The sequence below is a fragment of the Lutra lutra genome, chromosome Y (assembly GCF_902655055.1).
Source record: "Lutra lutra chromosome Y, mLutLut1.2, whole genome shotgun sequence".
Lineage (NCBI taxonomy): Eukaryota > Metazoa > Chordata > Mammalia > Carnivora > Mustelidae > Lutra > Lutra lutra.
In genome coordinates, this window is record NC_062297.1 from 153,212 (window position 1) to 167,129 (window position 13,918).

The following is a 13,918-nucleotide window of genomic DNA, read 5'->3' on the forward strand; positions in this document are numbered from 1 at the left end:
CCAAAGACATCAAGATGGTCAAAAGATGTATGAAAGATGTTCAATATCATTCATGGTCAGAGAAATACAAATTAAAACCACAATGAAAAAAATACCCTCAGCTGTAGGAATGCTAAAATAAAAAGCACAAGAAAACAAGTGTCGGGGAGGATTGCAGATGAAAAGGAACTGCCCTCTATCACACTGGTGCAGCCACACTGGAAAACATTACCAAAGTGCATCAAATAGTTAAAAATAAAGCTACCCTATGATTCAGCATACTATTGGGTATTTACCCAAAGAGTATGAAAACAAAACAAAACAAAAAAGAATATGAAGACACTAATTTAAAGGATACATGCATCCCTATTTTTATAGCAATATTATTTACAATAGCAACAATACAGAAGCAGCTCAATTGTCCATCAACTGATGAATAAAGAAGATATGGTATATATACAATGGAATTTGGCCATTAAAAAAAATCTTGCCATCTGCAACAACGTGCATGGAGCTAGAGACTACTAGGCTAAGTGAAATAAGTCAGTAAGAGAAAGAAATGTCATATGATTTCACTCATGTGAATTTAAAAAAACAAATGAGCCAAGAGAGCAAAATATGAGAGACAATTAAGAAACAGATTTTTAATTATAAACTAATTGATGATTACCCATGAGGGAATGAGTTAAACAGATGCTGGAGATTAAAGTTTGCAGTTATGATTAGCACAGGGTTATTTATGAAACTGCTGAGTCTCTACATTGTACACCTGAAACTATGTATGTTAAAATTATGTATGGTTTTTTTTTTTTAAGATTTTGTTTATTTATTTGAGAGAGAGAGCAGAGAAGGAGAGTAGGAAGGAGAAGCAGACTCTCTGCTGAGCAAAGAGTCTGACCCGGGGCTCAATCCCAGCCAGGGCCCTGAGATCATGACCTGAGCTGAAGGCAGATGCTTAACAACTGAGCCAGCCCGGTGCCCCAAAACTACCTGGAATTTTTTTTTTTTTTTAAGATTTTATTTATTTATTTGACAGAGAGAAATCACAAGTAGGCAGAGAGGCAGGCAGAGAGAGAGAGGAGGAAGCAGGCTTCCTGCTGAGCAGAAGGCCCGATGTGGGGCTCGAACCCAGGACCTGGGATCATGACCTGAGCCGAAGGCAGCGGCTTAACCCATTGAGCCACCCAGGCACCCTGGAATTTTTTTTTTTTAAACAACAAAAAAAATTTTATATACACATACCTATACACACACACACACACACACACACATATATTTCATACCTGTAATTTCTGTGGTGTCAAATACCATGAATGAACTTGCTGTTGTACTGGATTAAGTGAAACAGTTCTATTCCAGTTCTCAGAACTATTCTGAGGAAAGTTTATTTAAAGAAATTAAGGAATATTTAGTTAAATTCATACATTAATAGTTATGACAAGTGAGACATTAACAACTGTAACTGGAACACTTACACATATACAGGACTTATCTATTTAAATTATTTTAAAAATAACTAAAATGTATAATCAATTTGAAAGCTTTCTAATTTGAAACATACGTTCTTCTTTACCTCCACCTAAAAAGCCTCTTATGTAAATCACGTCTCAAACAGCTAACAAGCTGCCCATTAGGTGGGATATAAGTGTGTTAAGTTTATAAAAGTAAGAAATGAATAAAATTACTTGTTCAAGTATCTATCACTAACTTCTAAATTTAAATGATGCTTACATCACTGGTATAATATAAAATGCTGTTTAGGTAACAGGAAAACTGAAAATCTTTCACTCTGATGTACACAAGTTAAAAACACCTGACAGGCAAAATTTCAAAGACATAGTGCTTCACTTTTGATTGGGATTTTCCATTTCTCTACGTATACATATATACCTTTGTTGGACTAGATGTTCTTTTCTTCTTGGCAGGACTGGATGGGCCATCTACTTGGCTAGAAGTAATCATATGTACTGGCAAGGATTGCTGTGAAAGTGGTATTTGACTGAGGCCTAGTACAGGTTCAGTGTTTGGGTGATGAGCTTTGTAAGCCTATGGATCATAGAAGTAAGACAAAAAATATGGTTCCATATATTCATAATCCATCCCTTCAAATTAAAGAAATTTATTATAAGCTGCATACTTTTTAAAGTTATGTGGACATCACAGATAGTGATAAAAATTAAACTGAATGAATCATTAATGGAGGAATGTGTACCTTCATTTGAAGAACTTTCATTTTTAATATACCACTGTATAATAGTCCCTTTAAGAAAAAACCCTTTTGAATTTATGAGAATATATAAAAGTTTTGAAATTGGTACCCCAACTTTCTTCCCATTTTAGAGGAAGTTTTATTCTTACTTTATAAAATTTATTTTTTTTAGTCATCTCTGCACCCGTGGTGGTGCTGGAACTCATGGTCCCAAAGATCAAGAGTTGCATGCTCTTCTGACTGAGCCAGCCAAGTGCCCCAAAGGAAGTTTTATTTTGATATAAAATCCATTGCATATAATTTGGAAGAATTTTTATTAAAAAAAAAAAAAAGCCAATCATATACTTAGTAATATAAGTTTGAGCACTACAGATTGGAAAGAACCCTTAAAGCTGGGCACCTACAAAGATAACCCAACTTCTCACCTGCTGTGTTGTGTTCATGGCACCCTGCCTGGAGGTAAGCTCTGCGGGTATTGGTAGGCTCCATGCCTCCTCAATACTAGGAAGTAATTTAGTTTTATTCTGTAGACTACCTTGTGGAAGGTTACACAACTGAGCCTAGGAAAAATTATGTAAAAAGCAAATTTAACACAGGCCTACTTGAGTAAGAGCAAGTCCACTAAATCTTCCTCAATGTTACAAGTATTTATTTCTTACAGAAAATAGAGTCTAAATTTGGGGGTTTTATATGTTCCATATAAAAAGGGCAACTAGAATATACTCATGTGAGTCAGAACAAAACCACTTTCTCTTTTTCAGAAATCTCACAGGAAATTTCAATCAAGAGTGGAAAACGATGTGTTCTTTTCTCTAAAATGCTATGACTTAAAGATGTAGATAGTGCACAGAAAAATCATGCAAATTAATGTGTATCAACAAAGTAAATGTGCAAAAGAACACCATAAGCACTACATCTTTTACTTTAAATGAAAAGTGAAATATCACAAAATATTAAAAATTACGAAAAAAGTTACTGACATGAAAACAAAAGAAAGAGACACACTTTCCAGCCACCCTCCTCACGACAGTTATCATATGGGAAAGTCTTTTAAAATAAGCTATCTCAATTTTTTACCTGTAAAAATTTAATTCTTCCTGCAAGTGTAGAGATATTATTACAACTTTTGCTTCTAGTTGCATTTAAGTAGCATTTAATGGCATCCTGAGGTTGGTTGCAGGATTCATAGAGAGTGCCTAGGTCCATCCAGGCTGCTGCATGCCCATGATCCAACTGTACAGCACAAATATAGGCCTGTAAAGCATCCATAGGTTGATTTTGCTGCTGATAAAGCACACTGAAAAGAGAAAGAATAAACTGTCTGAAACAGAGTATAATAGTAATACACAGTATATTACATATGTTAAAATAAATTTGTGTATCTATGAAAATACTATTAATTCTATATACAGAAAGCTTACCCTATGGAACACCATGTATCTGCACTTGCTTCTGACTTATCAATAGATTGCCTATAAGATATAAAGGCATCCTGAACTTTCCCAATACTTGAATAACACCTAAAACAGAGGAAAAAATTATGTGTATTTGGGTATGGGTATAGACAAACGGGTGGGGGGGCATGCGCACGTTTGTTTGTATATATACATATACATACACATACACAATATTCCATTAATATTTAAGTTAACTATATTTATTGCCAAAATGATGTATATAGAAACAAAAGAAACCTAAAAGCCTACTATAAATGTACGTGTACATACATGCTTAAATACACAAAAATATGTAATTATTATATATATTGTAATTCGCTATTAAATGAACTTTCCTCTAAGTGTTAACACGTTATATTGAACTCTACTGAAATCATTACCAATTTGTTCAATGCCATAATATTCAAGACTAAAGCACACAGGTCTCTATATGCAGTTTGTCTTCAGGTTTCCTTTAGATGAAGATTAAAGGTATAAATTTAAAAAAAAATTGATTAACAGTCTGCGTTTTTCTTTATAAACTTACAGCACTCAGAACAAACATTCCTTAATTCATGAAAATTTCAAATACTGAGCAAACTGAATGTGAAAGACAGCATAAACCATCTTAATTATCTAATTTAATAGGTATTTTATTTTACTTATTTTTTTTTTAAATAAATCAAGTGGGGCTTGACTTGATGACCCTGAGCTAAAATCAGGAGTCAAACACTTAACCGACTGAGCCACCCAGGCACTCCCAATTTAGGTATTTTAAATAATTTGTATTTTAACCCTGTTTTTAAAAAAGCAGTTATATTAAAAATATTAAGAGCAAAGGACAGTATATGGAGACTTTATCAAACAACCAACTAACCAAGAACAAAACAAAATAAAAAACAACAAATAAAACCCCAAGCCATATAACTTTATATAAAATGAATCGAAGAAAAACTGTTCTATATGTTAGCTGTTGGAAAAGAAAAATTTAGACTATAGAAATTACCCAACAAGTAATTTTGGTTTTTGTTTTTTTTTTAAAGATTTTATTTATTTATTTGACAGAGAGAGAGATCACACGTAGGCAGAGAGGCAGGCAGAGAGAGAGGGGGAAAAGGGCTCCCCATCCCGCCAGGAGCCTGAGGTGGGGCTTCATCCCAGGACCCTGAGACCATGACCTGAGCCAAAATCAAGAGCCAGACATCAACTGACTGATCCGCCCAAGCGCCCCAAGAACTTCAAGTTTTTTCTTCTAAAAATATTATATTTATTTATTTGGGAGAGAGGGAGAGTGCATGCATCAGAGAGCACAAGTGATGGAGAGGAAGAAGCCAGCTGCCCATAGAGCCTGGAGTCTGATGGGGTCTCCATCCCAGGACCCTGGGATCATGACCCGAGCCGCAGGCAGAGGCTTAACCCACTAAGCCACCCAGGTGCCCCAGTAATTTTGTTTTTAAATTTGTTTTCTTAAGACACAGAAATTATTTAAATATGTGTTTCCAAAATGGAACTTTTTGGGTCATATTACTTCTTATGGCTTTGTAGGATACAAAATAGCAAGAAATGTTTAATACTTTTAACTGTACAGCCAGTGTAGGATGAACACTACTATTACTCATTTAAATTTTAATTCATGTAATCCAAATGGATGGGAATCAGATTATAGTAGAAATGATAAAAAAGGCATTTCATATAAACAAATGTTAGTCAGTCTACAAATGGAAAATTTAAATCCAACTTTGATCAACTTGAGTTTGTCCTTCTAAAAAAGGAAGTGTCATGACAAAAGCACTTTACAGAACATTAATCTTCTAACAACGTATAAACTGAAATATCAAAGACTGAAAATAGATTTGCGACAGAAAGCCACAAGGCTGGTACACAGATATGAGCCAGAATTAAAGTAATTCTGAGTACACACACATGAGCCAGAATTAAAGTGAAAGTAATGAAAATTGTATAAAAATAATAATACCAAATGACTGAAGACTCCCTGACTTCACCACATACTAAAGGAGATACTGTAAAACTCAGTATAAAAAAGTAAATTATTGGAGCACCTGGGTGCCTCAGTGGGTTAAAGCCTCTGCCTTCGGCTCAGGTCGTGATCCCCATGTCCTGGGATAGGGCCCCATATCAGGCTCTCTGCTCAGTGGGGAGCCTGCTTCCTCCTCTCTTTATCTGCCTGCCCCTCTGCCTACTTGTGATCTCTGTCAAATAAATAAATAAAATCTTTTAAAAAAAAAGTAAATTATTGTGAAAAAGAATAAAGTAAAAAAAGAATAAAGTGGCTACTCTAAGAAAAACATGATAAATGAGCTTTTATTTCCTTTTAATTTTTTATTTATTTATTTATTTATTTATTTATTTATTTGACAGAGAGAGATCACAAGTAGACAGAGAGGCAGGCAGAGAGAGAGAGGGAAGCAGGCTCCCTGTCGAGCGGAGAGCCTGATGTGGGACTCGATCCCAGGACCCTGAGATCATGACCTGAGCCGAAGGCAATGGCTTAACCCACTGAGCCACCCAGGCGCCCCTTTTATTTCCTTTTTAAAAGGATTTTTATTGGGGCGCCTGGGTAGTTCAGTTGCTTGAGTAACTGCCTTTAGCTCACGTCATTAACCCAGAGTCCCAGGATCAAGTCTCCCACTCGTCAGGCTCCCTGCTCCGTGGGAAGTCTGCTTCTCCCTCTGACCCTCCCCCACCCATCAAGCTCTCTCACCCTCTCCCTCTCAAATAAATAAAACATTAAAAAAAATTTTTTTTAATCTATTTGAGAGTGAGAGACAGACAGATAGGGAGAGAGCACAAGCAGGGTAAAGAGGGAGAAGCAGACTCCCAGCTGAGTAGGGAGCCTGATTTGGAGGCTGACCCCAGAATCTGAGATCATGATCTGAGCCAAAGGCAGATGCTTAACCAACTGAGTCTCCCAAGTGCCCCAATAAATGAGGTTTTTTTTTTTTTTTTTTTTAAGATTTTGTTTATTTATTTGACAGAGAGAAATCACAAGTAGGCAGAGAGGCAGGCAGAGAGAGAGGAGGAAGCAGGCTCCCTGCTGAGCAGAAAGCCCGATGTGGGGCTCGAACCCAGGACCTGGGATCATGACCTGAGCCGAAGGCAGCGGCTTAACCCACTGAGCCACCCAGGCGCCCCAATAAATGAGGTTTTAAAAGATATTTTGGTGTGTACATTTCTAATGTTCAGGAAACAGAAGTGAGGAGAAATAAACATGAAAGATGACTAATTTGTGGGCTGACAGACAGAAGAAACACCAGTAAAGGAAACAGAGAAAGTGATTTTAGAGAGTGCATAAAATCTCTGTTGGACAGAGAATTAAAAAGGGAGTTAGCGGTAACTGGAAACAGGGACAGACATCAGAGATGATGTGAATAGCATTAGAAAAGTATATTTTTAAACAAAACAAAATTTCAGATTATCTAACACATTCACCCAAATGCCAAAGAAATAAGAAATAATTTCTGAAACCAGCATTTTCATGCCCCCTTTTTAAAAGTCAAGAGAGAATGTCAATATGCCCAAGTCTGAGTCCAATCAAAACAACTGTATCCCTAATTCAACTTGTTTAGGTTCCTTTAAGGTTGGCCAACCTGTAATACAAGGAGCCCCAAGTAAACTTCAGTTCCACCTCTGCAGTTCCAGCTCTTTCTGTGACATTTACTACTTTTCTGTGACATTACTTAAGGAAACCAGTTTACTTCTCTGGACTCATTTTCCTTATGTGTAAGATAACCATGTTACTATATCACCATCTCACCTTTTTTTGGGGGGGGGGGGTGTATTTTTATTTACTTGAGAGAGAGAGACAGACTGAGTGCACAGGCATGGGGAACTGCAGAGGACCAGGGAGAGGTGGGCTCCCTGCTAAACAGGGAATCCCTGAATCCCAGGATCACAACCAGAGCTGGGAAAGGCAGACACATATTCAAAAGATCCACGCAGGTGCTCACCATCTCACTTTTACAGACATACACCAAGCAATAAGCAACAATATGCAACACAACCTTGAAGCAGTGGTTAACAAATAAAAGTCTCTGAAATACTAGTGTCATGGTATTTCTCTATGAATTCTACTGACAATGAGATTCTCATTCAAAGCTTTAATGAATTTCAGAATATATTTTTGCAAACTTAGTTTCTGTAGCAATAAAGCCAATTAAAATAATACATTAGTTAGACAGCAGATGAGAGCAAAAGAAGCAAAATTATATATTTTATTATATTGTTTATTATATTATATTATAGAAATCACAGAAAAAATAAGATTGAAAATAATTACTGTTTATAATAATATAATCCTGAGCCCGAAAAAGATTAAATCTTCTATTTGAGAAGTCAAGAAAATGTTCTGCACATTCAGATAATTTTATCCAAAAAGTTAAAAATAAAGCACAGGTCCATGTTTTAATATCAGCTGTCTATGGGCAAAGCCCTCTGTGGAATACTGTTCTCAATTAGATAGAGAAGTACATCATTATTTAAATGTTAATTTCAAACATATTTCATTTTAAACTGTTTATATTTGTAATTAAAGAGTAATAACTTCTTATATTAAAAAGCTATACATAGTGCATATTATGCTAAAAATTCTCATTTTGTATCATATTATTTACACTCCTAAAATCTATAGTAGTAACAGTACTAATCCATAAAACAATTAGAAGTCAAATTTCTTAGCTCTCTCTTTTTCTAATAAAAAAGCTTTTTTTTTTTTTTAAAGATCTTATTTATTTATTGACAGAGAGAGAGATCACAAGTAGGCAGAGAGGCAGGTGGAGGCAGAAGCAAGCTCCCTGTTGAGCAGAGAGCCCAATGTGGACCTTGATCTCAGAACCTTGAGATCATGACCTGACTGAAGGCAGAGGCTTAATCCACTGAGCCACCAAGGCGACCCATAATAAGCCTGTTTTACACTAAGTCCTAAGACATTCATTATTATGGGTGCGCCTGGGTGGCTCAGTCATTAAGCATTTGCCTTCGGCTCAGGTCATGATCCCACAGTCCTGAGATTGAGTCCCACATCGGGCTCTCTGCTTGGTGGGAAGCCTACTTCTCCCTCTCCCACTCCCCCTGCTTGTGTTCCGTCTCTCGCTGTGTCTCTCTCCGCCAAATAAATAAATAAAATATTTTTTTAAAAGACACTCATTATACAAAGCTAAGAATAATAAATTAGTTCCAAATCCAAATGCTATTTTACTTATTTATTATATACCCATTTTGTTCATTATACAATGCAAGACAATGGAGAGAGAAAAGATTCAGCTTCTTTCTGAGAACTTTAAGTGGACGAGAGAGACTAAGTTTGGACTTACAAGTTTTATATTACAAACAACTCAAATTAGACTCTTCTATAAGTCCTGGGGAAACTAGAAAAAAGTACAATAAAAGTAGTTAACTTAGCAGTTGTTATTAAACATTATTAATAGATAATAAAAAATTTTTTAAAGAAAAAAAAAAAACCTAACAATAATCTACCTTATTTATTTTTACCAAACAAAAAAAACTACACATTACAGAAAAACTAAAGTTAACATAAAAACTAAATCTAGGGCGCCTGGGTGGATCAGTGGGTTAAACCTCTGCCTTCAGCTCAAGTCCCATATCAGGGTTAAGCCTCTGCCTTCAGATCAAGTCCCACATCAGGCTCTCTGCTCAGCAGGGAGCCTGCTTCCTCCTCTCTCTCTGCCTGCCTCTCTGCCTACTTGTGATCTCTGTCTGTCAAATAAATAAATAAAATCTTTAAAACAAACAAACAAAAACTAAATCTGAATTAGACTTGACGAAGTTTCTCAAAATAAAGTATTCCTTGTAAAAAAGAATCAGATGAGGGACACCTAGATGGTTCTGTTGGTTAGGCATCTGCCTTCACCTAAGGTCATGATCTTGGAGTCCTGGGATCTAGCCCTACATCAGGTTCCCTGCTTATTGGCAAGCTGGCTCCTTCCTTTCCCTCTGCCCCTCCCCACCACTCGTGCACTCTCTCAAATAAGTAAAATCTATTTTAAAAAAAGATTAAAAAAATGTTTTTAATCTTTTTTTAAAAAAGATTTTATTTATTTATTTGACAGAGAGAAAGCACAAGCAGGAGGAGTTGCAGGAGGAGGGAGAACAAGAAGAGGGAGAAGTAGGCTCCTCGGCAGGGAGCCCAATGTGGGGCTTGATCCCAGAACCCTGGGAAAATGACCTGAGTCAGAGAGACGCTAAACCAACTGAGCCACTCAGGCACCCAGTAAATAAAATCTAAAAAAAAAAAAAAAAATAATAATAATAATAATAATAAAAAAGAAAGAGAAAAAGAATCAGGTGAAATTTACAATTAAATCAAAGTAAGACAATTAAGTATGTAACTCTGAGGAAATCAACCTGACAGATCTAGTATTTTCATTTATGTGAAATGAAAATTAACATCTCAAACTATTCAAATGAACTTTACCATAGGTTATCAGGGAGAATAAAAATGAAACATCAAATAAATACATTAAAAATGATAGAAATAACAGAAGGGACAAAATTATATACTGAATTGAAAAACAGTATCAGTGATTAGTATCTGATGTCTCTTGAAAACTGTTTAATACTTCAAAAACTAACTGTAATGCAAGGACCATGAAGACAAGGTAAAAATAAAAACTGATAAGCAAAATAAGAATTTCTCACTAAAAGTACCAAATTTAGAGTGATCCAGTTTTACCAATCAAGAATCTGCTATCATGTATTTATAAAAAAGAGCAGATATTATATAAACTAACATTTTAGATTATAAATTAACTCTATGCAGGACAATTCAAATGTCTAATCTCACCTCCCAAGAAAATACCAAGACTGGCCAGAATTAGGATCTGCCTCCAAAGACTTCTGGAGATACTGAATCGCATAGCTTTCCTTGGTGGCCTTGTCTCCCAGTAGATCCACATTATGATGCATCCATCCTATAATTAAAAAATAATAAGCATTTACCTGTGATCCAACTATTTTTCCACTGTTAAGAATATCATGAAAAACACAAATAAAATCCTTTCTGTACATTTTATTCATCTGGTTTCAAACTTCCCCCAAATTTAAAACTACAAAGATAGCTATAGGGAAGTCTACCTCACTCAAAAAGGTAGAGTCAATGCCACTCAGGGCTCTTAAAGAGCTGAGAGAAATTTAATTTATTTAGGGCAATGCACTGACACTAAATTAGTAGCCCTGGATTTTCCTTTTCCAAATTTAATTTTTTTAAAAATCACATCCTACACACCAAAAATATAAAGATGATTAATTTACTTTTCCTTTGAATATTAAAACAAGTAGCAAGCCAATACTGATTTCTAAGGAATAAATATATAAAAGCTTACATAATCAAAGAAGATACATCAGCTAAGTAATTTTTAAAAACCTTAGAGTGTAAGGCTCTATATCTTATTGATACTGAGTATTTTCATCAACATTCTAAACACAGTATTTAGCCAAGAACAAAAATAATAAACAAAAACTCTCCAAGGCTTACGGAAAACTAATGAAAAATGGGTTTAAAGGGCAGTAAGAGCAGTACAGAGTGCCTGCTTAATAAGCAGGTTCAGAATAGAGCTACCCTATGACCCAGCGATTGCACTACTGGGTATATATCCTAAAGATACAAACGTGGTGCTCCAAAGGGGCACGTGCACCCGAATGTTTATAGCAGCAATGTCCACAATAGCCAAACTATGGAAAGAACCTAGATGTCCATCAACAGACGAATGGATAAAGAAGATGTGGTATATATACACAATGGAATACTATGCAGCCATCAAAAGAAATGAAATCTTGCCATTTGCGATGACGTGGATGGAACTAAAGAGTATTATGCTTAGTTAATTGGAGAAAGACAACTATCATATTATCTCCCTGATACGAGGAAGTGGAGATGCAATGTGGGGGGGTTAGGGGATAGGAAAAGAAAAAATGAAAGAAGATGGGATTGGGAGGGAGACAGACCATAAAAGACTCAATCTCAAAAAACAGACTGAGGGTTGCTGGGGGGAGGGGGGATGGGAGAGGGTGGTGGGGATATGGACATTGGGGAGGGTATGTGCTATGATGAGTGCTGTGAAATGTGTAAACCTGGCGATTCACAGACCTGTACCCCTGGGGATAAAAATACGTTATATGTTTATTTTTAAAAATAATTAATTAAAAAAAATAAACAGATTCATAATTACAGAAACAGAAACAGAGAGATAATGGAAAAACCAGAACATGACAAAATATGTTAAATTTACATTTAAGGCAAAAGAAACCAGTGTTTCAGTTTTGAATCTAAAGAAGTGCATAAAATTACCTTTACAAAAATACCACACTAAGGGAAAACTACGCTTAATTACTTTGACACAGATAGAATAATCAAATGACATTATGAAGACAGGCATAAAATCAACAAACTTCATTAAAATTAGAATTATTTGTTCAAAACCGAATAGAAACAGTGAAAACAAATACAAACTCCAACCAAAATATAAAATAGACATGATGAGTAACTAATAATATGCATTACTAAGGAATATTCATTATTATCTTCTAAGAAATAACAATGTTACCTTTACATTAAACATTAGATTTTCTTATGAAAAACATAATATTTTAAGAAATGCCGTAGAACATACAGAGTGAAATATTCTATAATTTTTAGATGCCATAGTTCCACTAATTCATATTGCGAATAAGTCTATGAAAAGAAGCACAACAGCCACTCAGAAGCTGTGTGAAAGATGTCAATTTATTAACTTCATAACGCGGTATGCATATGAAAGTACTCAAACTTACTCCAGAGATCAAGTACAAGAGGTTAATACGGAGAGTTTAAAAAGACTAGTTGCACTGAAGCACTTAAGTTAGATAGGTTTTTGAGATGGACTGTGTTAGAAAGTGGGTATAAATCAATTCTGGACAGAAGAGGAAAGGGAATAATAGTTATAGAAGAACACTTACAATATGAAGTATTTTAAATAAAATCTCAAATTAACACACGTTATCATTAACTTAATGCATAATTTCAAATAAAAAGGGACTGTTAATCAGAAGAGTTCCAACTGCACCCACCAACCACCCAAACATCTGTAATTAAAGGAATCTATAGTAGAAAATAAATCTTTATATACCTAACTGTTGTAAAACAATTGCTTTTACTTGTACAGGTAGGTTTTCTGTCTGTAACAGTTGTTCATAGGCTTCTTTTGCAGAATGATATTTCCTCTAAAGTAGAAAAGAAGTCAAAGAAAAATAAAAGGATAAATCTTTAAATAAAAATAAAGATTTTAATAAGGAATTGATGACATGATTTAATTAACTTTCGAGAAATGAAATAGTAAGAACACTAAAATGTATACTATAAAGAATCTGTACTATATGAATTTAGATAATACAAAGTTTCTGTTATAAAAAAATAACTGAATGTACAAAGTGAATTATTAATGGAATATTTCTTCAACCCTGGACAGCTATGATGCAGAACACTAAGAGCTGATAAAATTAACATTCAATATAACAGCGTGTCAACAAAATACAACGTTTAAAAAATCTGCTATATCCCAAAAGTTACAAATAGAGTTAACTTCAACCTTATACATTATAATAACATTCACAAAGCTGTATAAGTTTTCTTTTTTGTTTGTTTGTACAAGTATTCTATTAAATGTATAACTAACTGGGAAGACTTTCAAAGATTCAAAGTAGAAAGCAAATACAGTTAAGTAGTACTGTGTTTTACAAAACCTAACACAAGAGGAATGTAGATAACATTTTAACTTTATACATCTCTCTTGTTGAAAATAGTCTTGAAAAACACATACACAGGGTTAAAGACCTAACCCTTGTTCCACAGTTATGATACAAATAATGCTCATGATATTTAAGGTACAGGCAAATTTCTAATTGAGTCCACTGCCCACAGTTCTCCCCAAAAAGTACTAATAAGACTAAACTCTATTACTATTAGTGTGTTCGTGCTTAATACAACTCCATAACAGGAAAAACTAACAAACTTACAAAACATCATCATTTTAAAACTTTAAATTCAATTAATTAACATATTAATGTATTATTAGTATCAGAGGCAGAGTTTAGAGATTCATCAGTTAAAGCATTATCTCTTTAATGTATTTGGAAAAGCAATCAGTCATTTTGTAAGCATAATAACAAAAGGATAAAAATGTAATTTCAAGCATATTGGTATTAAATGAGCAGAGCAACATGACTAATTCAAATAAATGTATACATTGAAGCTAATAATTCTGAGTTTCTTCCCTAACCAAAT

General features: G+C 34.7%; 1 protein-coding gene across 4 annotated transcripts in view; it reads right to left on the reverse strand.

The window, feature by feature from the left end:
* LOC125092595 (lysine-specific demethylase 6A-like) overlaps positions 1-13,918 on the reverse strand; it is a 172,952-nt gene that overhangs the window by 55,648 nt on the left and 103,386 nt on the right. For 3 of the 4 annotated variants that reach the window (XM_047716961.1, XM_047716963.1, XM_047716960.1), the window contains exons 9-15: positions 12,765-12,858; positions 10,445-10,571; positions 3,610-3,708; positions 3,266-3,485; positions 2,614-2,748; positions 1,870-2,025; positions 1,263-1,352 (exon numbers count right to left, since the gene is read on the reverse strand). In XM_047716961.1, coding sequence (XP_047572917.1) covers positions 1,263-1,352; positions 1,870-2,025; positions 2,614-2,748; positions 3,266-3,485; positions 3,610-3,708; positions 10,445-10,571; positions 12,765-12,858 — 921 coding nt within the window. The remainder of the gene's footprint in view (positions 1-1,262; positions 1,353-1,869; positions 2,026-2,613; positions 2,749-3,265; positions 3,486-3,609; positions 3,709-10,444; positions 10,572-12,764; positions 12,859-13,918) is intronic. The other variant, XM_047716962.1, reaches the window with a different exon arrangement.